The sequence below is a fragment of the Leopardus geoffroyi genome, chromosome B3, assembly GCF_018350155.1.
Source record: "Leopardus geoffroyi isolate Oge1 chromosome B3, O.geoffroyi_Oge1_pat1.0, whole genome shotgun sequence".
NCBI lineage: Eukaryota > Metazoa > Chordata > Mammalia > Carnivora > Felidae > Leopardus > Leopardus geoffroyi.
The window spans coordinates 31,625,025-31,650,538 of NC_059337.1; the positions used below are offsets into that span (position 1 = coordinate 31,625,025).

A 25,514-nucleotide genomic window follows, 5' to 3' on the forward strand; every position below is an offset into this window, starting at 1 on the left:
GTACATATACAAGTGACTCTTGAACAATGTAGGGGTTCTGGGTACTGACTCCCATGCGGTAAAAAATCTGTGTATAACTTTGACTTCCTCAAAATTTAACTACTGAAAGTCTAATGTTGACCAGAAGCCTTATCCATAACATAAACTGTCAACGTATGTTATATGTATTATATAGTGTATTTGTACAATGAAGTAAGCTACAGAATAGAAAATGTTATTAAGAAAATCATAAGGAGGAGAAATACAGTACTGTACTGTATTTATAAAAAACAAAACAAAACAAAACTATGTATAAGTGGACCCACACAGTTAAAACTCCTGTTGTTCAAGGGTCAACTGTGTGTGGGTGTGTGTGTGTGTGTATGTATGTATGTGTGTGTGTGTGTGTGTGTGTGTATTTCTACGTGTTAGAATCAATGACCAACTCATAGCAATGAGCATCCCTGATGCTTAGATTACCATTCAGGTAATCTCCACTTCTTGGAGAAATGCCGGTTACAGATTTGAGGCAGGAAATATAAAAAATGAGCCCGGAACAGCTGCTCATACCAGACAGCAAAAGCCATAAAGACTACCAAGAGTGGATCATTCTATTCAGGAGCCAACTGAAAAGGCTCCAGCAAGCCAAAGATAGGGCAATTTGAGTGTCAACAACAATAATGGCCATTGATTAAAATCTATCAGATGTGTTTGAATCCACGAGTTCATAAGCATCTATGTATCTATTTTTTAATTAGCTGGCTACCTTCAGAGGAACCAATTCAGTATTTTAACAAGAGAGAAACAAAGGGAAAATATTAAGTATTTATCCTACCTTTCCTACATGACCTATACCTACAGACAACCAAATAGTAGATAAGAAGCGTCTCTTAAGTATTCCAATTGATAAATGAAAAAGAAATAATAGATGTCACTACTTTACAGCCACCAACAAATTAATGGATCTGGGCATTGCACCGAACAACTGCTAGCATCCTAAAAATGAAAGAAAACCAGAATATGTGCTTCCTGATGAAAGAACCCAACACTGCTAACTGTAGTGCCAGAGGGATTGAACAAAAGTCTAATAACTTAGCTTTATCCAGCTTCCAGCTTGCAATAAATATAGAAGATGAAGAAATATGCTAAACAGAAACATAAGTGTGCAATCAGTAATTTTCAGACCTTGGGACGCTACAGTTCTGAAGGACTGGGGTATTCAAGAGAAAATTTGTAAGGGAAAGAAAGAATTGGAGGGAAAACTTGTAAATTAAAAGAGACTTCAAAGATGTATAGGGGTGTCTAGGTGGCTCAGTTGGTTAAAGGTTAAGTGTCCTACTCTGGATCTCAGCTCAGGTCTTGATCTCAGGGTCCTGAGTTCAAGCCCCATGTTGGCCTCCATGCTGCCTACTTAAAAAAATATAAGTGTATAGAATTTTAAGAAATTAACAGGGATGCTTGAGTGGCTCAGTCACTCAAAAGACTCAAAAGAGTCTTCAAAATCTGACTCTTGATTTTGGCTCAGGTCATGATCTCACAGTTTGGGAGTTCGAGCCCTGTGTTTGGCTCTGTGCTGGCAGTGTGGAGCCTGCTTGGAATTCTCTCTCTCTCTCTCTCTCTCTCTCTCTCTGCCCCTCACCTCTCTCTCAAAATAAATGAATAAACTTAAAAAATACAATAGGATCTGTTAGTTCCATTTATGGGTATTTGTTTGAAGAAAACAAAACCCCTAACTCAAAATATACATTCCCATGTTTGTTGTAGCATTACTTAATAAGGGCCAAGATATGGAAGCAACCTAAGTGTCCATTGACAGATAAATGGATAAAGAAGGTGTGTGTGTGTGTGTGTGTGTGTGTGTGTGTGTGTGTGTAAAGAGAGAGAGAGAGAGAGGGAATAGAAGAAAATGAATGAAATATTGCCATTTGTAATGACATGGATGGACCTTGAGGGCACTATGCTAAGTGAAATAAGTTAGACAATGAAAGACAAGTACTGCAATGTTTCACTTATAAGCAGAATCTAAAAAACAAAACAAGGAAACAAACAAAACAAAATCCAGACTCATCTGTTCTCTCCAGAGAGAACAGAGTAGTGGTTGCCAGACAGGAAAGGGGTTAGGGGTATGACATGGTGAAGGAGAATGTAATTAATAACATTGCATTGACTTTGTATGGTGGCAGAAGGTAACTAAACATTGTGGTGACCAGTTTGTAATATATACAAATGTTGAATTACTGTCTTTTACACATGAAACTAATACAATATTGCATGTCAGTTATACTCCAATTAAAAGAAAATAAATAATCATACATTGCTGTGGAAATGCAAAATGATGTTGCCACTTTGGGAAATAGTTCCTAAAAAGGTTAAACACAGAGTCACCATATAATCTAGCAATTCTATTTTTAGGTGTATACCCAAGAGAATTAAAACATATATCTACACAAAAACTTGCATATGGATGTTCATAACAGTGTTATTAATAATAGCTAAAAAAAAACCTGGAAATAATTCAAATATTCATCACCTGGGGAGTGGATAAATAAAATGTGGTATATCCACGCAATGGAATATTATTCTGCCATAAAAAGCATATCATGTATGTATCAGAAGCATTTATACATGCTGTAGCATGGATGAGCCTTGAAAACATTAAGTCAAAGAAGCCAGACCACATATTACATACATGCCACATATTATATGATTTAATTTATATGAAATGTCCAGAATAGGAAAATCCATGGAGAAAGAAGGCAGATCAGTGGTTGCCAGGGGCTGAGGGGTGGGAGGAATGGGGTGTGACTGCCGATGGGTACAGGATTCTTTTCTCATGGTTTGTAAGATCGAGTCCCACATCGGGCTCTGCACTGACAGAGTGGAGCCTGCTTGGGATTCTCTCTCTCCTTCTCTCTGCCCCTCCCCTGCTCATGCTCTGTCTCTCAAAATAAATAAACACTAAAAATTTTTTTAAAAAAAGGAAAAGAAAATAATTATCGATAGGGATTTAGTAATGCCATCTTCTTAATTGGTTTCTGACTATTGTTTTTAATGTTTATTTATTTATTTTGAGAGAGCGAGGGATGGGGGGGAGAGGGAATCCCAAGTAGGCTCCTCGCCCACCACAGAGGCTGACTTGGGGCTAGGTCTCATGACCTCAAGGAGATCACGACCTGAAATCATGACCTGAGCTGACATCAAGAGTTGGACACTTAACCAGCTGAGGCACCCTGGCACCCTTCTGGCTATTTTGTAGTTCCCTTGTGTTTTTCTTCCTCTGTTTTTGCCTTCCTTTGCGAATCAATGATTTTCCATAGTGGTATGCGTTGATTTCCTTCTCTTCATTTTCTATGAATCTTACTGTAGGTTTTCGATTTGTGGTTACCATGAGGCTTACATAAAACATCTTGTAACAGTCTATTTTATGTGGGATAACAATTTACTATTTTTTAGCGCTTTTTCTAAATTTATTTTTTGAGAGAGAGAATGAGGGAGAGAGAGAGAGAATAATTGGGGGAGGAGCAGAGAGAGATGGGGACAGAGGATACAAAGCGGGCTCTTGCACTGACAGACTGACAGCAGCAAGTCCGACATGGGGATCAAACTCACCAACCACGAAATCATGACCTGAGCTGCCCAGGTGCCCCTACATGGATAACAAGTTAACTTCAACCACATACAAAATCTCTATTCTTTCTTTGACTCCCTGATTTTGCTTTTTTATGTCACCATTTACATCTCTTTATATCGTGTATCCATTAACAAATTATTGTAGCTATAGCTATTTTAGTCACTTTGTCCTTTAGCCTTTTTCTTTCTTTAATTCCAGTAGAATTAAATGTAATCAGTGTTATATTAGTTTCAGCTGTACAATGTAGTGATTCAACCATTCTATACGTTACTCGGTAGTCATCACGGTAAGTGTATGTCCTTTTTTTTTTTTTTAATTTTTTTAATGTTTATTTATTTTTGAGACAGAGAGAGACAGAGCATGAACGGAGGAGGGTCAGAGAGAGAGGGAGACGCAGAATCTGAAGCAGGCTCCAGGCTCTGAGCTGTCAGCACAGAGCCCGATGCAGGGCTCGAACCCACGAACCGTGAGATCATGACCTGAGCCGAAGTCGGACGCCCAACCGACTGAGCCACCCAGGCGCCCCAAGTGTATGTCCTTTTAACCTTTATACTGGAATTAAGTGGTTGACACATCACCATATTACAGTATTAGTGTTCTGAATTTGACCATGTGCTTACCTTTAACCAGTATGATGTATATTTTCATATGCTTTCATGTTACTAACTAGTATTTTTTGTTTCAGCTTAAAGACCTCCCTTTAGCATGTCTCCCAAGGCAGGTCTAGTGGGGGTGAATTCCCTCAGCTTTTGTTTGTCAGGGAAAAATCTTTACTTTGTACAGGTTTAACTTAAAGTAGCAAAGCTGGGGCGCCGGTGGGGGAGGAGGGGACTCAGTTAAGCATCTGACTCTTGATTTCAGCTCAGGTCCTGATCTTATGGTTCATGAGTTGGAGCCCCACATCGGGCTCTGCACTGACAGTGTGGAGCCTGCTTGGGATTCTCTCTCTCCCTCTCTCTCTGTCCTTCCCCCACTCATGCTGCCCCTCTCTTTCAAAATAAAAAAAGTTAAAAAAAAATAGCAAAGCTAATGTGATATACATTACTTAATAATATGTTTATAAAATCAATCATATTTTAAGATTACAAATGGGAACTTTAATATTGTCTTCCAACATTGTAGGGTATGACTAAATCTTTAAATGTATTCATATAATGGTGTCAGTTTAAAATATTCAATTTAAATATGGTAGGAAAAAGGGGACTTTTTCCTAAAGGAATATTATGGCCTGGAATATACAGCTTGTTCTAGAGATGAAGAACTAAATAATATCCTTTGTCCTCTGCATACTCTACTCAGACAATAAATTATATTTTGCCTCACCTGTGTAAATGCCCCCTCAATTCTTGAAAATCTAATTTTTGTTTCCTAGCTGCCTTTTCCTAAACTCTTAGGTTGTTTTAATTTTATTTTCCCCTTGAAAAAATTTTTTTAATGTTCATTTACTTATGAGAGGGAGAGACAGAGCACAAGCAGGGGAGGGGCAGAAAGAGAGAGAGACACAGAATCGGAAGCAGGCTCCCGGCTCTGGGCTGTCAGCATGGAGCCCAGCATGGGGCTCGAGCCCACAAACCATGAGATCATGACCTGAGTCAAAGTCAGATGCTTAACCGACTGAGCCACCCAGGCGCCCCTTTATTTTTTCCTTTCAAGTAGGCTTCATAGCTAGCGCAGAGCCCAATGCGGGGCCTGAAACCACGACCCAGAGATTAAGACCTGAGCTGAGATCAGGAGTTGGACGCTTAACCAACTGAGACATCCAGGCACCCCCTAGGTTATTTTAAACAAAACAACAAGGAGGGCGTTTGGGTGGCTCAGTATGTTAAGCATCTGACTTCTGCTTAGGTCATGATCTCCTGGCTCGTGAGTTAGAGCCCTGCCTCCGGCTCCGTGCTGACAGCTCAGAGCCTGGAGCTTGTTTCAGGTTCTGTGTTTCCCTCTCTCTGTCCCTCCCCTGCTCACACTCTGTCTTTCTCTCTCTCAAAAATAAATAAATATTAAAAAAAAAAACAGTTGGGTGCTCAACTGACTGAGCCACCCAGGCACCCTTCAGCTTTACCCTTCTAGACTTCCATAACACATACTGTCAAGTCAAAAACTGCAGATTAGTGCCGTGCTGTTCTCGACCTAAGAGTTAATTCTCTACTGGTTGATGCCTTTATTAGAGATTATTAGTGTGGCCCACAGGGCAATAAGGCCAAGTAAGTCTTGTTAAAACTCCCTTCCACATGTTGGGAGAGGCAAGTGGGTGCTGCCCACTGAGCCATCTACAATGGCTCCCAGAAATTTGACTCTGCTGGTCAGGTAAGGTCTACCCAGTTCAGATAACTCTCTCCAACCAGCAGCAGTACCTGGTGGAGTTCTATAACTTGGGAACTTGGGAAGTCTTTGAGAGGATTCGGTGAGTAGTAAATTCTGTCGCTGAATGATTATTATTTTCAGTTGCCACTACTGTTATTGTGTCTCACTTCTTACCTTCATAGTTAAATTTCCTGAAATTGTCCACACTCACTGCTTCCACTTGCTCATCTCCCATTCTCTCCTGATCCACTGACATTTGACTTTTGGCCCCTTCACTCCCTCATAAAGCCCCTGTCAAAATGACCAGGGACCTCCTAGTTACTAAATCTAATGGACATTTTCAGTCTTCCTCTGATTCAAGCTCTTTGCAGTACTTAGCACTGTTAACTATTCTCTTAAAGTTCTCTCTTTTCAAAAAAAAAAAATGATCACTTTTCTGGGTCTCTTTGGCATCACCCACTGCTGGGTTTTCTTTTGTATTCCTAGTTGCAGCTTCTCAATTTCCTCTGAATCATTCTCTCTTTATGTGTATCTCTTAAATATTGGTGTTCATCAGAGTTCTGTCCTTGGCCCTTGACTATTCCCTTGCTGTATGCCATCCCTGGACCACATCATCCATTATTGGATCTTTAAGTACCACCTGGTTATTGATGACTTCCAAATCTTTTCTATCTCTCCCGAGCCCCAGATCCACATTTCCAATTTCCTACCAGATGCCTCACAGCAAGCCCACTCCTAACACACATGGAGATCCCTGAACTGTTTCCCTTTTCTTCCTATCCCTATTCTACCCCATGCTATGAGGGGTTTCTCAGATCCACATGGGGGAACATTCCAGCCTGAATTTCTAAGCTCCATCCACACCCCTCCCAAGAAGCCACATTTTTGTCTACTCCTTGGGCCTAGGGGTATTGCACAATGGCAGTGAGGTCCACCATCAGGATGACCTGGGCAAGATGCTTATCTATGGGCTGAAAGTGGACTCAGGCCATTTGGAAAGGAATTTGGGAATCTTAGGAATGTGAAATACAGCAGGGCTGAAAGAGGGGTGTGTGAGCTCTGGGTAGTCATGCCCTCTTAGCCCCGGAGAGGAAGGTTTGGCTTAAGGAGTTCCAGAGTGTGGACCATCTAAAGCGTGGAGTCTAGCGCAAGGCTCCCAATTTCCCAAGTCTCAGGATTTTCACTGCTCCCACACACCTTAAACTCAACATATGCAGACCTGAATTTATCCTCTATCTTTTCCTCCTTTTCTCTTATTGCCTACCCACAACCTCTTCATCCTCTTCGAGTCCATATCTGAGCAAATAGCACTGCCAAACAATCTTTTGCCTTAGCCATAAAGCTGGCGGTTGATCTATCTCCTGAGCATCTTTATAATTTGTCTGTGGTCACCTCATCAGCCCCACTTGCTGGTGCTTTACCATGGCTTTTCAACATTTCTCATCTGAGTTTACCCAGTTTTCATTCAAGTCCATGTTCCATAATACAAGCCTGACTAGGATACTCTCTTGCTTCAAATTCTTCATTTGTTTCCCATTGCCCTTAGGATAAATCCAAACTCCTTATGGCATAGAAGGCTCCTTGGAATCTGGCTCTGCTTACGTTTCCAGATCAATCTGTCATCACTTCCTCCCTTTACATATACGTTCCATTCAGGTTGAGCGACTTGTATTTCCCTGGATGGGCTGTGATTCACTCACATTTCCTTGGCTTTCTATACAATTCTCCCTTTACTGGAATGACCTTCCTATATCACCTAATAATTCCCTTTTCATTCTTTATATCTCAGCGTAGATATTATATCTAGAAAACCCCATGCTTACTGTTAGCACCCCCTCCCCTACTTCCTTGTCTTGGGGAATTATACAGTATATAGCCTTTTGAGTCTGAATTTAAATTAACATAATGCATTTGAGATTCATTCATTTTGTTCATATATTAATTTTTATTGTTTGCATGGGTCTACCATAGCTTGTTTATTCATTCCCCAGTTGAGGGACATTTAGGTTATTTCCAATTTTTGTGTACCAGTGTTTATGTGAATACAGGCTTTAATTTCATTTGAGTAAATAGGAGTGCCAGGTGTGTGGTTAAGTATGGTTCCAATTAAGTTATTCAAAATTATCATTAGTGGGGCTCCTGGGTGACTCCGTTGGTTAAGAATTCGACTCTTGACTTCAGCTCAGGTCATGATCTCACAGTTTGTGGATTCAAGCCCTGCATTGGGCTCTGTGCTGACAGTGCAGAACCTGCTTGGGATTCTCTCTCTCCCTCTCTGTCTGCCCTCCCATGTTTGCGCTCTCTTTCTCTCTCAAAGTTAAATAAAACTTGAAAAAATAAAATTATCATTAGTAACACACAGATTTTAATATATTCGATGAATTTCCATTGTTCTCATCGATGCCCAGTTGTCCTACTTTTGACCAGTGGGAGCTTCTTAAGTTAGCTTCCAAGTTCTTTTAGCAAAAACCTAGTAGTCTGATACCTTCCGTGCTTTCTTGTACCACAAGATGTTCTGGGTATATGGTATTTCTTGTCCGAACTAGTGTTCAATTTAACACATGGAGAGTTAATCTGTATAGCTGGTGGTTGTAGCAAAAACAGGGTGTTTGGAACAGTGTTACAGCAGGACTTCCCCTCTCCCCTAATTATGTAAAATTATAATCTTTCATTTGAATTTATTGTATAATTAATGAACACCCCCACTTCTAGATCCTATTGGGAGAACATACCTCTTGTGTAAAACTGGATATGCATTAGTGTACGAACCATCAGAGCAGAAGGAGAAAGATGAAAAAGGAAAGAACTAAGTTTGGCTTTGGAGGAGTAAACCTTGTCAATTTCTGTGTGATTTGGCTTGGGGTGGTGGTCGGAGGCTTGGGGAGGGAATGGTGGTGCTAGGAGGCTTTGCTATCTAACATTAAGCAAAGAACTTAATGTGCCTCCAAAACTATGATATTTTAGCCACCAGCATCAGAATTCCCTGAGGAGTTTGTTAAAATACAGACTCCTGGGGGCACCTGGGTGGCTCAGTGGGTTGAGCATCCCACTCTAGATCTTGGCTCAGGTCTTGATCTCACTGTTTGAGATGGAGCCCCGTTTCTGGCTCTGTGCTGACAGCTTGGAGCCTGCTTGGGATTCTCTCCCCCTCTTTCTCTGCCCCTCCCTGGCTCAATTGCACACACTCTCAAAATAAATAAACTTTAAAAAAATCTTTTAAAATACAGACTACTGGATCCTACCCCAGAGTCAGTGAATTAGAATGAGAGTAAGACTTAGGAATGTGTATTTTAAACAACCTTTGCCCAATGCCACTGGTTTGTGGTTTCTGAAAGAACTCAATGAAAGCAGCTTCTCTGTGCTCAGGTCAGGAAGGGAAACAATCCCTTTCTCAGAGAGAATCTTTGTGGTTCTCAGACAACCAGCCCTAGAGAAAGAAGAATGAAGACATAGTTTAGAGAAAACAAAGTTCCCCTTTACAATTCTGGATGTATCTGCCACTCCAGTTAGGCCAAATGAGAAACTCAATGTGTAAAAGCATTAAAAGATGGGTGACTGATCCCTCCATGAGGTCAAAGTTCAAAAACAATACACTGTTTTTGCCAAGCAGAGCAATTCAGCAGAGGAATTAAGGCAGTTGATCTCATTTCCAAAGTTTAATGGCTGACCAAATAGGGCTTCAGATCTTACTAAAAGCTTCCCAGTTTGAGCTCTAGGCAGTCTATGCAGGGGGTCTTGGGACAATTCTTTCTTTCATTCAACAGACACTTATTTTAGCACCTACTCTTGGCAAGCACTGTGCAAGATGATGGGGCAGCAGAGAACAACCACTTGACTGAAGGCTGATGTGGGGCCTCCAGATTGGGTGGAGGCTGGTAGTGCAGGAGGTGAAAGAATTCACCCAAGGCAGAACAAAGGAGATAGACATTTACTGAATACACTGCAAGAGAGCAGCGGGCAGGACAGCAAAGGAGAGCCTGTCAGAAGGCAGTGGAGGAGGGCTGTACTTAAGGGGGAGGGAGTGAGGAAGTATGGCAACATATAGAATTTTCCCTTTTTGGTACCTGTACCTGGTTGCAAGTAGCCCATTAGTCAGCTAGGGTCTATGGCTGTTTTGAGGTTGGTTGCCTAATGTGCCTGTTTGCATTCAGCTGGGTGGTCACCTTATACCTTACTCAGGTTTCCATTGCTCAAGCCTGTTGCCTAAAAGTGGCCTCTAGGACTGACTTCACCTGTGAATTTATTTATTTTTTTTTTAATTTTTTTTTTCAACGTTTATTTATTTTTGGGACAGAGGGAGACAGAGCATGAACGGGGGAGGGGCAGAGAGAGAGGGAGACACAGAATCGGAAACAGTCTCCAGGCTCTGAGCCATCAGCCCAGAGCCTGACGCGGGGCTCGAACTCACGGACCGCGAGATCGTGACCTGGCTGAAGTCGGCCGCTTAACCGACTGCGCCACCCAGGCGCCCCTCACCTGTGAATTTAAAAGATGGTTCCAAGTGGACTATAGAACACTTAACCAAAAGAAGGCACAAGAGAATTAACCACCTTTTTTTTTTTTAGGAATACCAATCATGTTCGGATGCAATTTTGTTAAGTTATTATCTCCAGTTTATCTCAAGTTACACAGCTGTCATAAAAAAACACAAAAGGTAGGGGCATCTGATTGGCTCAGTCTGAGGAGCATCCAACTCTTGATCTTGGGGTCATGAGTTCAAGCTCTGCCTTGGGTGTAGAGATTACTTAAATAAAACGTTAAAAAATGATATATGTAAAAAACAAAAGGTAGAGCTAGAACAAAACTCAACCCTGAGTTTCATACAGCAACGGCTCCCAAATCTGGGATGTGCAAAGAATTGATTGTAAAGAACGTTTAAAATTATATATATATATATATATATATATATATATATATATATATATATATACACACACACACACATACATGTCAGAGCTTCTCCAGACCTATGAAAACTGAATCTCTTGCGATGGGGGAGGGGAAGGCACTCCCTGGAGAGAGAAAATTTTATTAAATTCCTCAACTGATTTTGTAGAGCCGTGTTTGGAACCACTGTCCTACTCTTTGCTACCTGCCCAAGCACTGGTTCTCAAACGTGGCATCAGGTTTTAAGATGACCTTGCAAACTTGAAAGGTCTAAAATCCCTCATTATACTCAGTCGTGGTCTTAAACGCCTACTTTTTTTTTTTTTTTTTTTCAAAACCAAGACTACCAATGCTCTAAAATGCCACAAGGAGAGTGGCACTTACCCATGTACCAAGTACTGGGATGTGTGGGGGGGAGCGGCACTCAAGTACACATTGGCTAGCACTAACTCCAAAATGAGCTGAAGCAGATTCCACTCCGAAGATCAACCGCAAGGGGAATCTGTTTCCTTTAATCCGTTGCGGGGGCCTACTTATTGCGTCCCACAGCTACAACTGATCAAACGCCGACGTCCACGCCACCATGCACCCCCTCCTCCCCGAAGTCCTCAGCTCTTCTGCGGCGATAAGCCCGAGGGGTCTGGAGAGAAAGCTGGAACTTTTCATCACAACTGGGCCGGAAAGTGGGTCAGGGACCCCAACTCCAACCAGGCCCCTACCCCGCGTGAGCAGGCGGGGCTCGCAAAATGGACGCCCAGGCGCTGTTCCGGAGGCCGCAGCGCGGGCATTCGCCGCGCTCTTCCAGGCTCTCAAATTTCCCGGGAGCTCCGCCCCTCAACTGCCTGCCCTCCGGTTTCCAAGGCGTCGCGCCGGAAGTGACCTCACGGCGGTGGCGTGGAGACGCGGGGCGCTTCCGGTGGCGGCCCCGACTGTGGGGGTGGGTGTGGAGAAGCCCCTTATCAGCCTCCGGGTCTCCTCGTGTTGCGGGGTCTCCTTGGCGCGGTGTGCGGAGGCGGCGACAGGCAGACGGCGTTGGAGGTGGGAGCGGCGGGGCGGCGGGGCGGCTGGGGTACGGGCGCTCGCGGGAGGGGGCTTCCGGGGTTGCCAAGCGGGTTTGCTTTTAGGCTTCGGGGTTCCGGGCCTTGTAGACTTTTATAGAGGCGGGCGCGAGCCGGGGGCCAGGTCCTAGGGGTTGCCTCAGGGGGTGTGGTTTGAGGTGGGCGGCGGAGGGCAGCAGGATTCTAAACAGCCCGGGAAGCGTGGGAGGGGGGAGGCATTAGCGGCCTAGGCTGTTGGTTTAGCCTCGTTGATGGCCGGGGCAGCTAGCCCACTCTTTGCTCCATGCCTCAGTGTCCTTTTGCACAATGGAGTAGGGTGGCATGGAACAGCGCGGGTGCTACCTCCGTGACTGATAGCCTGAGGACAGAGGTGAACTGGGGTCTGAGAGGGAAAGGTGGCCGAGAAGTTAACGATACCCGCCGGGGCGCAGCCTCTTGATTCTTTCCAGCTGTAGGTGTTAAGCCTGAGCTTCTTTAACTACCCTTTGTGTGCTGTTGATTGAATTTATCAACATTTGGCTTGTTGAGTGGTTCAAGTGTTCTGGCGTGTGCGAGGCGTAGTCCTCGCCTGGTTGGCGAGTTGGCTTTCAATGAATCTTCCAATTCCAGAGCTAGGAGGAGTCCTAACAATCCTCTCCTGTGGTTGCGGATGAGGAACTGGAATGGTTTTTCTACTCTTACCTAGCCACAGACTACAGTGATTTCGGTCCGCTGTCAGGTATCGGTCTAGTAAAACCATCAGAACATAAATGACTGTCTGTGAGCAGGTCACTATTTCAACTGGAAGCCTCAGATGGATTCTAGTCTTTTTTTATGAATGGCAGATTAGGGGTACTGAGTTCAAAATTCCTATCTGTTGGTTTCTGTCAATGAAATAAAGATGGTTACAAATAACGTAACTTTTTTATCACTTAGAATTTTTTGGTGGAACTTCCTTGTGGGGGTAGGGCTGTGGGACTAGCAAAGGGTATTTCAAACTTTTTTGACCTGGGACCCACAGTTAGATACAGTTTACATCATGACTCCGTGTGTGCTCCCAGCATGGGCACAATACACACGACATACCCCTCAAAAGTTTACCCTTTCTACATATGATGCCCCTTGACATTTTCTATTTCATCGAAAGAAAAAGTTGATTGCTACCCACTAAATTGACTGCCAACAGGTCTGACCGCCAAAGACCTGTAGTTTGAAAAATACTGGATTAGAAAATGTTTAAGATATTTGTGACTTCTGAGAATTCAAAGTGGAAATGTATCCTAGCCAGAGGAGCAGGGTTGCTAGAGTTATAAATTCATCCAGAACAACAGGACAGGAACTTCAAATTGGTGTCTCAAAGGAATGTAGTGATAGTGTGTCAGGATTTTAGAGGGCATTCATTACATCTTTTTTATGATGACCTGGTGGATGACATAGGGGAATTTGCCAGATTGTGGTAAAGTTAGATGGAGTCATGACTTTGAGCCTCTAGGTCTGGAAAGGTTTGATTTATGAATACAACTTACAGTTGGGATTCTGGTGAGTTGAGGCTATATCACTTTCTTTATATACAGTGTGTATTTCAAGCCTTATCTGAAAGGTGTGCTTAATCAGATTTTTTTTTACCTTTTTGAAGTGAAGAGAGAAAATATCATCTAGTTAATCTCAAGATTTTCCCAGTGCAGTTTAATGAAACGAAATGGTCATACAAATGTGAGAAATTTCAGTTAGGTTACAAAAAATACAATTATACCAGGTAATGAAGGTAGATGTAAAAAAAAAAAAAAAAAAGGTAGATGTAACTTGGAAGGGGTTCATGTGATAAAAAGAAGTGGAGTTTCAATCATCTGAATCAGTGGCATGGTTAGGTTGTGAGAAAAACTCGTGGGACTGTGGTGGCAGATTGCATTAGGAGAACATAGAATCTAGGACAAGAAAGGAAGATTGATCTTAGCACTGATTAGCTCTCTCCTGGAATATAAGGTTTATGTCTGGGTACTTTAAAAGAGTAAATTAATTTGGGGGTACAAGTTAAAAGTCGTTGGAATTTGTCAAATTTTCAAAATAATTTTTTGTTGCTTGTCTGAAGTGATTTTTTATTGGTTGTCTGAGTTGCATTGACATGAGTGATTCTTTTTCCCTTGTTACTCAGGGTCTTAAAACTTTTTTTAGTGTCCAAAACATTAGAAAGTCTATGTATCTCTTACACATTTAAGTTGGCATCTGAAATTGGTCATTGTAAATTTCAGTAGTTTAAACATTTTAAATAATTTAGGATGTAACTTTTGGCATGTAAATACTGACTTCTAGAAGATCCGTACAAAGTTATCTAAATATACAATTTGATGTTCTTATTTTATTCTTTTTTTTTTAAGTGGGCTCCACACCCTATGTGGGGGCTTGAACTCAAGACTGTTGAGATCAAGAGTCGCATGCTCCACCGACTGAGCCAGCCAGGCACCCCTTGATGTTTTTAAAATATACAAGTAACCTTTTTGTATTAAACCTCTGAGATATGTGTAAGATATGTATAAATGGTGTATTACATTACTTGAATTTTGGGTGTTAAACTAATCTTGTGTTCCTGGAATGAACCCCACTTAGTCATGGTGTATAATATTTTTTTATATGTTGCTGAGTTTAGTTTGCTAATATTTTGTTAAGAATTTCGTGTCTATGGGGCGCTTGGGTGGCTCAGTCGGATGAGCTTCCCACTTTGGCTCAGGTCATGATCTCACTGTTCGTGAGTTCGAGCCTCGCGTCAGGCTCTGTGCTGACATCTCAGAGCCTGGAGCCTGCTTCAAATTCTGTGTCTCCCTCTCTCTCTGCCCCTCCCCCTGCTCACGCTCTGTCTCTCTCTCTCAAAAATAAACAAACATTAAAAAAAATAAAAAAAAAATTTTCGTGTCTGTGTTCATGAGGGATACTGAAGTTTTTTTTAATGTCTTTGGCTTTAGTATCAGAGTGATAGTACCCATATAAAATGAGTTGGGAAATGTTACTTTCTTTTCTGTTTTCTGAAAGAGTTTGTGTAGGATTGTTTATTTTTCCATATGTTTGATAGAATTTACTAGTGAAGCCTTCTGGGCCACCCAGGCAACCCTGCCATTCCCAAGATTTTGATTAAATAGCTTTCGAGATAAATGCATGGAAAAATACCTAGTTTTTCAGAAGCCCATAAGTAACCACTTACTCATCCTCAGCTGTTGGTTATAACTGTCCTTAGTTGACCAGAGTTGTTGTTTCAATCTGAATAGTGTGAGTTCTGTCTGATGTGGCAGAGGAAATGGAAGTTAGTTGGTTTGTAACTGGCAAGTTCTTCATTTGTAGTTTATAAATTGTTTTGGCAGCTGCCTCAGTTGCATAATGGGTGGAAGATCATTTAGGGCTACCTGAATTTATTATCTAAAGGTCTCTTATTAAGAGAAATGATATGGAAAGCCTCATACTTAATGGGGAAAAAGTGATAGTTTAGCATTTGAGCAGATTAGTCCACACATATTCTAAGACTTTGTAATTGGCCAGCATAAATGGGCACATTTGTTCCCAACAAAGACAAATACAAAAATATTAAATTCCTTATACATAAGGGCCCCCCAAACAGGATGGGTAAATACACTGAGGCATAGTTATATAATAGAATAGTATATAGTCATGACAAAGAATGAACTATTGGTACATACAACAATAAGGATGAATCTCACAGATGTAAAATTGAGCAAAGAAACCAAACATTTCAAAAGAGAACCTTTATAAATAAAAAAATAAATAAGAATCTTCATGATTCCATTTATATGAAGTTCAAAAGGGCTAACCTAGGGGTGCCTGGGTGGCTCAGTTAAGCATCTGAGTGTAGCTCAGGTCCTGATCTCACGGACTGTGAGTTCAAGTCCCGAGTTGGGCTCTGTGCTGACAGCTCAGAGCCTGGAGCCTGCTTTAGAATCTGTGTCTCCCTCTCTCTCTGCCCCTCCCCCGCTCGCACTCTGTCTCTGTCTCAAAAATAAATATTTAAAAAAAAAAAAAAGGGCTACCCTAATCCTTTGTGTTAAATATCAGAATAATGGCTACCTTTGTGGGGATACAGTGGAAACTTCGTGGGGGTTCAAAGTATTCTGTGTCTTGATTTAGGTGGTGGTAATGTGGGTGAATTAATATGCAAAAGATCATGCAGCTGTACACTTAAAATATGTAGGCTTACTATGTATATTAGGCCCTGATGGAAAAGTAGAAGGTAAAAGACATCAAAGATTGGTCTCCTTATGGCTTCTAGATCTCCTTCTGCTTCAGCTGTTGCTCTTCTTTTGACACGAAGATGTTAGCCCTCTGATTGATGAAACCCCCTTCCTTAGTGTGTTCATCTGATTCGGAACCCAGATGGCACTCACTGGTTTTAGATTTACTGGTTTAAATTAATAGAGCAATTTTCTTTATAGAATGAGCCTATTTGATGAGTTTTGGATAATGCATTAATGTATTTTACATAGAGGAAGTTTGTGATAATAGGGTAATTTGTTACACGTCGGGTGGTTACTTTTTAAAAAGTTTCTATTGTAGAACTGGCAGTCCACGTTTTAAAGCTATTAAAAGTTCTCAATTATTACCAATATAAACTTGAATGTACAACATCTTTTTAAATTATAGTTGCTGTACAATCTTTTATTTGTTTCAGCTGTAATTCTGTACATCACACTGTGCTTATTACCATGATGGATATGGGTACCATTTGTCACCATACACTGTTGTCAAAATATCATTGACTATGTTTCCTGTGCTGTACTTTTCATCTCTGTGACTTATTTTGTAAGTGGAATTTTGTACTTCTTAATCCCCTCTACCTAATTCACCTATCCCCTCAACTCCATCCCCTCTATTTCTCTATTTATGATTCTTTGTTTTGTTTTTTAGATTCTACATGTAAGTGAAGGCATATGGTATTTGTCTTTGTCAGACTTATTTCACTTAGCATAATGGCCTGTGGGTCCATCCATGTTGTCACACTTGGCAAGATCTCATACTTTTTGACGACCGAGTAATATTCCTGTGTGTGTACCACATCTTATACATTTATCTGTCAGTGTGCACCTAGGTTAGCTTTCATTTCTTAGCTATTGTAAAGCTACAGTGAACATAGGGGCGCACCTGTCTTTTCACACTGGTGGTTTTGTTTTCTTTGGGTAAATACCCAGTAGTTGAATTACTGGATTGTATGGTATTTCTTTTCTTTTCTGTTTAATTGATATTCAAGTTAGTTAACACACAGTGTAGTCTTGGCTTCAGGAGTAGATTCTAGTGATTCATCTCTTACGTATGATACCCAGTGCTTGTCCCGAAAAGTGCCCTCATTAATGCCCATCACCTATTTAACCCATCCCCCTGCCTTCCCCCACTCCAGCAACCCTCCATTTATTCTTTGTATTTAAGAGTCTCTTACAGTTTGCTTCCCTTCTCTTATGTTCATTTGAGTTTCTCAGATTCCGCATATGAATGAAATCATATGATATCTGTCTTTCTCGGACTGACTTATTTTGCTTGGCATAATGCCCTCCAGGTCCATCCACATTGTTGCAAAATGGCAAGATTTCATTCTTTTTCATTGCGGAGTAGTGTTCACTGTATGTATGTATGTATGTATGAATGTGTATATCTTTTTAATTCATCAGTTGATGGACATTTGGGCGCTTTCCATAATTTGGCTATTTTTCTTTAAAAAATATAATTTTTTGTCAATTTAGCTAACATACAGTGTATACAGTGTGCTCTTGGCTTTGGAAGTAGATTCTCATGATTCATCGCTTACATACAATACCCAGTGCTGATCCCAACAAATGCCCTCCTCAATGCCCATCACCCATTTTTCCCTCTCCCCCAAACCCCTCCCATCAACCCTCAGTTTGTTCTCTGTATTTAAGTCTCTTATGGTTTGCCTCCCTCTCTGTTTTTTCCCCTTCCCTTCCCCCATGGTTTTCTGTTAAGTTTATCAAATTCCACATGAGTGAAAACATAGGATATCTGTCTTTCTTTGACTTATTTCATTTAGCATAATACTCTCTAGTTCCACCCACATTGCAAATGGCAAGATTTCATTCCTTCTCATTGCCAAGTAGTGTTCCATTGTATATCTAAACCACATCTTCTTCATCCATTTGTCAGTTGATGGACATTTGAGCTCTTTCCATAATTTGGCTATTGTTGAAAGTGCTGCTATAAACATTGGAGTACATGTGCCCCATGAATCAGCACTCCTGTGTCTTAGTAGTATAAATTCCTAGTAGTGCTATTGCTAGGTTGTAGGGTAATTCTATTTTTAATTTTTTGAGGAACCTCCACACTTTTCCAGAGCAGCTACACCAGTTTGCATTCCCACCAACAGTTCTAAGAGGGTTCCTGTTTTTCCACACCCTTGCCAACATCTGTTGTTTCCTGAGTTGTTAATTTTAGCCACTCTGACTGGTGTGAGGTGGAATCAGACTGATTTTGATTTGTATTTCCCTGATAATGAGTGATGTTGAGCATCTTTTCATGTGTCTGTTGGCCATCAGGATGTCTTTGGAAAAGTGTCTATTCATGTCTTCTCATTTCTTCATTGGGTTATTTGTTTTTTGGATGTTGAGTTTAAGTTCTTTATAGATTTTGGCTACTAACCTTTTATCCGATATGTCATTTGCAAATAACTTCTCCCATTTCATTGGTTGCCTTTTAGTTTTGTTGATTGTTTCCATTGCAGTACAGAAGCTTTTTATCTTGATGAGGTTCCAATAGTTCATTTTTGCTTTTATTTCCCTTGCCTTTGGAGATGCGTCGAGCAAGACGTTGCTGCATCTGAGGTCAGAGAGATTGTTGCCTTTTTTTTCCTTTAGGGTTTTGATGGTTTCCTGTCTCACATTTAGGACTTCCATTCCTTTTGAGTTTATTTTTGTGTATGGTGTAAGAAAGTGGTCCAGTTTCATTCTTCTGCATGTTGCTGTCCAGTTCTCCTAGCATCATTTGCTAAAGAGATGTCTTTTTTTTCCATTGGATACTCTTTACTGCTTTGTCAAAGATTAGGTGGCTGTACATTTGTGGGTCCAATTCTGGGTTCTCATGCACATTGGTCTGTGTGTCTGTTTTTGCGCCAATACTGTACTGTCTTGATGATTACAGCTTTGCAGTAGAGGCTAAAGGCTGTGATTTCTCTCACTTTGGTTTTCTTTTTCAACATTACTTTGGCTACTTGGGGTCTTTTGTGGTTCCATACAAATTTTAGGATTGCTTGTTCTAGCTCTGAGAAGAATGCTGGTGCAATTTTAATTGGGATTGCATTGAATGTGTAGATTGCTTTGGGTAGTGTTGACTTTTTAACAATATTCCTCCATTCCATGAGCATGGAATGTTTTTCCATTTCTTTGTGTCTTCATTTGCGTTTATAAGCTTTCTATAGTTTTCAGCATACAGATCTCTTACCTTTTGGTTAGGTTTATTCTTAGGTATTTTATGGTTTTTGGTGTAAGTGTAAATGGGATTGATTCCTTGATATCTCTTTCTGTTGCTTCATTATTGGTGTATAGAAATGCAGCTGATTTTGTGCATTGATTTTATATCTTGTGACTTTGCTGAATTCATCTATCAGCTCTAGCAGTTTTTCGGTGGAGTCTTTCAGGTTTTCCATATAGAGTATCATGTCATCTGTGAAGAGTGAAAGTTTGACTTCTTCTTTGCCAATTTGGAGGCCTTTTATTTCTTTTTGTTGTGATTGTTGAGGCTAGGACTTCCAACACTGTGTTGAACAACAGAGCGAGAGTGGGCATCCCTGTCATGTTCCTGATCTTAGGGGGAAAGCTCTCAGTTTTTCTCCCTTGAGGATGATATTAGCTGTGGGCCTTCGTATATGGCTTTTGTGATGTTGAGGTATCCCTTCTATCCCTACTTTCTTGAGGGTTTTTATCAAGAAAGGATGCTGTATTTTGTCAGATGGTTTTTCTGCATCTATTGACAGGATCATATGGTTCTTATCCTTTCTTCTATTAATGTGGTGTATCATGTTGATTGATTATGAATATTGAACCAGCCCTGCAACCCAGGAATGAATCCCTCTTGATCATGGTGAATAGTTCTTTTAATGTACTGTTGAGTTCGATTTGCTAGTATCTTGTTGAGAATTTTTGCATCCAGCTTCATCAGGGATATTGGCCTGCAATCCTTTTTAGAGGGGTCTTTGGTTTTTGGAATCAAGGTAATGCTGGCTTCATAGAATGAGTTTGGAAGCTTTCCTTCCATTTCTTTTTTTTTTTTTTTTTTTTTTTTTTTGGAATTTCTATTTTTAATTTTTTAGGAAGCTCCATACTGTTTTCCACAGTGGTTGTATCAGTTTGCATTCCCACCAACTGCACAGGGCTTCCTTTTTGTCCACATCGTTGCCAACATTTATTGTTTCTTGTCCATTTGGTATTGCTTATTCTGACAGATGTGAGGTGCTATCTCATTGTAGTTTTGATTTGTATTTGCCTGATGATTAGTGATATTGAGCATCTATTCATGTGTCTGTTGGCCATCTGTATGTCTTCTTTGGAAAAATGTCTATTCGGGTCCTCTGTCCATCTTTAATCAGATTATTGGGATTATTTTTTTGTGTTGTGTAAATTCTTTACAGTTTGGATATTAAACCCTTACTGGAGAGGGTACCTGGGTGGCTCAATCAGTTAAGTGTCTGACTCTTGATTTTAGCTCAGGTCATGAGCTCATGGTTTGTGGAATTGAGCCCTGCATCAGGCTCTGCACTGTGTGGAGCCTGGTTGGGATTCTTTCCCTCTCCCTCTCTCTCTGCCTCTCCTCTGCTTGTGCACATACTCTCTCTCTGTCAAAATAAATAAATAAACATTAAAAAAATAAACCCTTATTGGATATATCATTTGCAAATATCTTCTCCCAGTGGTAGGTTGCCTTTTCCTTTTTTTGGTTTCCTTTGTTGTGCAAAAGCTTTTTAAAGACAACATCAGTGTCTTAAATATATATAGGGTAAAGAAGTAAAAGTCTTTCACATCTCATGAATTTCTGGTAGTTGAAAAAATTCTTGTTACTACAGCTTTTCATTCTGCAGCTAATAATACAAGCATCAGAGTAGGATTATGACGGAGTATAAATGATGGGAGAGGAAATTCATACTTCTGTGATATTAAAGTAGACAAAGGCTGGTCAGGACATGGGAAATAAGCCTAAAGTATGTGTATTTTGTGCCTTTTACCATCATCAGTGTTGTGGAAATTGGGTTGCATTGGAAATTCACCTGATTTCTTAAATGCTTATATTGATAATTATTGTAACTCAGTGATGGGTATGTGGGGTTCATTATGCTGTTCTGTCTACATTTGTGTATGTTTGAAATTTTTTATAAAATGTAAAAAAAAAAAAAAAATCTAACAGTTGATCCTGCTAACACATTATTTTCTGTTCTGTCAGCATAGTTTTCTGATACTTACTTAGATCACTGGAAAACTCCCTGAGTTTTTCTTTAGGTTTTGTGTTTCTGATGGGACATATTCTTTTTACCACAGGAGTGTTTTTTATTTTTCCTTTTTTAGGCTGTATATTTTATGTAGGTGTATTTCTGAAATTAATACTTGAAAACAGCTTGAAATGCTCTTTCTTTTCTGTTTTTTCATGGAGAATGCCAAGCAGTATTTCATTTTGTACTTAATATTGTATGTTATGTTTATACTCATCTGCTATTTCCTGACTTCCTTCTGTATGTAGGGCAATGCTGGATTTCATATCTTTGTAGGATTTTGCACAGAGTATGCTTAACAGGTATTCTGATTTTAGAACTATTTCCAAGAAGGGCCAAGGCATCTAAATATAAATATTTATATACTCTAGATTTTGAGTAACTTCTGTCAGATTTATGACATGTAAATTCATTCATTGATGAGATAAATATTTGAGTTTCTTTTTAATTCTGGACACTCTTACTGGCTGAACAAGGCAGAAAAGGTCTCTTGCCCTCATGAAGCTTACATTTTAGTGGGGTGATACAACATAAACTAATAAGGTAATTCGTGTTGTGATTAATTTTGAGACCATAACAGAAGATGAGGTGTTGAAGAGTGATGGTGAGTAGTGACATTAGATTGGGGTAGCCAGGGAAGGCCTCTTTGGGGTGGTGACATTTTAGCAGATATCAGAAAGACAAGATAGAATTAGCTATTCATGGTTTTGTTGTAGCGTAAGTTTTTTGTTCCTTTTTTTTGCTGAGTAGTGTTTTGTTGTTAATACCATAATTTATCTCTTGTCCTTGTTTCCAGTTTTTGCTACTGTGAATAAAGCTACTGTGTACATTTGTGTACAAGTTCCTTTTTGAGCATGTTTTCATTTTTCCTGGGTAAATGCTGGGAATGAAATTTGGGGTCATAGGTATGTGTTTAATATTGTAAGAAATCATTAAACTCTTTCCCAAAGTCATAGTATCATTTTACACTATCAGCAGTGTAAGGGGGTTCCAGTTGCTCCATATCATCACACACATTTGGTGTCACCTACCGTCCTTTAAATTTTAAGCCAAGATACCAAAATGGTATCTTATGGTGTTTTTTCCAACATAATCATTTTTTATTGTTGTAAAATACATGTGTAAAAAGTTACTATTTTAAGTGTATAGTTCAGTGGCATTGAGTACAGTCACATTGTTGTGTAACCATTACCACCATCCATAACTTTTTCAGACTCCCAAACTGAAATTCTGTACCCATTAAACAATAACTTACCATTCCCTGTTCCCCCCGCTCCTGGCAGCCACCTTCTACTTTCTGTCTTTGTGGTAGAATAGTCTCTTGTGTCGGGTAGTCTCTTGACTGCTGTAGGAAACTCCTATCTGGCTTATTTCACTTAGCATAATGTCTTCAGGGTTCATCTGTGTTGTAGCATATATCAGAACTTCTTTTTAAGACTGAATGATATTCCACTCTAGGTATATACCACATTTTGTTTATCCATTCACCCAGCATGGATGTTTGAGTTGTCTCGTTGTGTTTTAATTTGCATTTCCCCAGTAATTAATGATGTTCAGCAGCTCTTCATATGTTTATTGGTCATTCAGATAACTTCTTTTGCCCATTTTTAAAAAATGTGTTTTTCCTATTTTATTGCTGATTTGTAAATATTCCTTATGTATTCTGGATACAAGTCCTTTATCAGATATATTGATTGTGAATGTTTTCTTCTTGACTGGCTTTACCTTTTTTTTTCCCCCTCTTGTTTTGGGGCGATAGTAGAAGAAAGAACCATTGTTTTGCTTCTTGAGATGCTTGGCTTGGCCAAGTCTGGGAGGTAGCCTCCATAGAAGTGATTTTGGGATGTGGCTAGACTGTGTGGAATATCTTCTTAAATATTTTATTACGTTACCATTGTTTTAAATGTATGACTAACCCCATTCAGAGAATGATTTGGTTTGAAAAGAAGTTGAAAAAATATGACTTGGAAAAAAATAGTTTTCTGCTCTGGGACATTGTAATCAAAGCTAGATGACTTTACCTTTTTACTGATTGGGGCGTTATCCTAAGAAAATAATTTAGGACAAGCACTATATGAAATTGATCATTGCTGCATTAATTATAATTGTGAAAGATGGAATTCTCTAAATGTTCAATAAGAAAACTAAGTGGGGTGCTTGGGTGGCTCAGTTGGTTAAGCATCTGACTCTTGATTTCGGCTCAGGTTATGACTCAAGGTTCTTGAGTTTGGGCCCCATGTTGGGCTCTGCGCTGTCAGTACAGACCCTGCTTGGGATTCTCTCTTCCTCTTTCTCTGCCACTCCCCTGCTCATTCTGTCTCTCTCTCAAATAAATAAGCATTTTTTAAAAAGCTCTTTTAAAAAATAAAATGGGTTAGTAAAGTAGCTACCCCGTAGAATTGTCATGAGGATTGAAGGGAAGAATGCCCCTAAAGTTTTGGCTGAGTCATACTAAATGTGCAGTAAATGCTGGCTGCTGCTGCTGCTGTTGCACAACATGATGGTATGTGTTTAAAGGCTGTGGGATTATGTGTGTTCCACTCACCTTTTATTTTCTTAGCAGTAATTTTTTCCCCCTTCCTTTCTGTTACCTATCATATTAAACCATCATTAGATTCAGACCACCTGTATGAAAGGTCAACTTCTTTCCATCTCCATTGATCTGTTACAGTTTACCATCAGCTCTCAGATGCTCTGCTCTAGTTGCCTCCCAGTTAGTCTCACTGAATATATATATATATATATTTTTTTTTTTTTTCGCATCTCTTCCAATTTATATTCTTTATGGTGACTTTTGATAATTAGAACTTTTACATTTTGATGAAATCTAATTCATCAGATTTTTTTTTTCTTTTATGATTAGTACTTATTTGTGTTTTGTCTAAGCTTTTTTTCACCCAGGGTCACTAAGATACTGTTTTCTTAGTAGCTTTAATAGTTCTAGCTTTTATGTTTAGATAGTTTGTTTCAAATTGATTTTTTGTATCTGGTTTGGGATAGGAATACAAGGTTATTTTTCCTCCTGTATATCTAGTTCTAGCACCATTTTTTGAAAAATACTTGAATTTCTTTATTGATTTATCTTGGTACCTTGCTTGGAAGTCAGTGTGGGTCTATTTCTGGGCTCTGTTCTGTTCCATTGATTTCTTTGTCTAGCCTTGCACCAACACCACAGATTTTCTATAGCTTTATAGTAAATTATTTATTTATTTATTTATTTATTTTTCAACGTTTATTTATTTTTGGGACAGAGAGAGACAGAGCATGAACGGGGGAGGGGCAGAGAGAGAGAGGGAGACACAGAATCGGAAACAGGCTCCAGGCTCTGAGCCATCAGCCCAGAGCCCGACGCGGGGCTCGAACTCACGGACCGCGAGATCGTGACCTGGCTGAAGTCGGACGCTTAACCGACTGCGCCACCCAGGCGCCCCAAAGTAAATTTTAAAATGAGGTGGTATAAAACATGTAGCCTTGTTTTTTATTTCCATGATTATTTTGGCTGTTCTAAGTATTTTGCATTGCCATATGCCTTTTAGAATCAGTTTTTCAGTTTCTTCAAAAAGACCAGTTGGGATTTTTATTGATATTTGTATTTGACTGGGGAGAATTGACAACGTTGAGCTCTTTGACTTATGAAGGTGGTACATCTCTCCCATTTATTTAGATCCTTTTTTAATTTTCCTCAGTGGTCTTTTATATTTTTCGTTGTAGAAGTTCTGCATGTTTTTCATTAGATTTATCCTAAGTAATGGTTTTTTTTATCCTAAGTAAAGTTTATGGTTTTTAGTAGTACTACAAATAGTATTTTAAAATTTTATTTTCAGTTTGTTGCTAAAATAAAGTGAGAGTACAGTTTATTTTAAATTGAGCATGTATCCTGTGACCTTGCTAAATTAATTTATTAGTACTAGTAGGATTTTTTTAGTTGGTACATTTCTTAGGGTTTTCTACATATACAGTCAATCATATGGTTTACAAGTAAAGACATTTTTAGTTCTTCCTTTCCACTATTTGTGCTTCTTATTTCCTGTTGCAGTGTAGAACCTACAGTATGGTATTGATTAGAAGTAGAAATGATGGAAGTGGATATCCTTGCCTTGTCCCAGTCTTTGGGGGTAAAGGATTCATTATTTCACCATTAATATGGTGTTCACTATAATTGTTTTGCAGATGCCCTCACTCCCCCCTTTTTGATTTCATG

General features: G+C 39.8%; 1 protein-coding gene and 1 long non-coding RNA gene across 4 annotated transcripts in view; one reads left to right on the forward strand and one right to left on the reverse strand.

Annotated features, from left to right (window-relative positions):
* Window positions 1–9,552: 9,552 nt before the first annotated feature.
* Window positions 9,553–10,782, reverse strand: LOC123582081. The gene is made up of 2 exons (XR_006704184.1): window positions 10,388–10,782; window positions 9,553–10,143 (listed from the first exon to the last, which is right to left on the reverse strand). It is a non-coding gene; the product is annotated as an uncharacterized LOC123582081 (long non-coding RNA).
* An 888-nt stretch (window positions 10,783–11,670) lies between these two features.
* Window positions 11,671–25,514, forward strand: part of EDC3 (enhancer of mRNA decapping 3) — a 60,285-nt gene continuing 46,441 nt past the window's right edge. Inside the window, exon 1 of one of the 3 annotated variants that reach the window (XM_045449085.1) lies at window positions 11,671–11,735. Coding sequence is in view for 1 of the 3 variants with exons in the window: in XM_045449083.1 (XP_045305039.1) it covers window positions 12,140–12,226 (87 nt within the window). In the remaining 2 variants the exon portion in view is untranslated. Of the gene's footprint in view, window positions 11,837–12,107; window positions 12,227–25,514 lie in introns of those variants that run through there. The other 2 variants (XM_045449084.1, XM_045449083.1) reach the window with 2 other exon arrangements.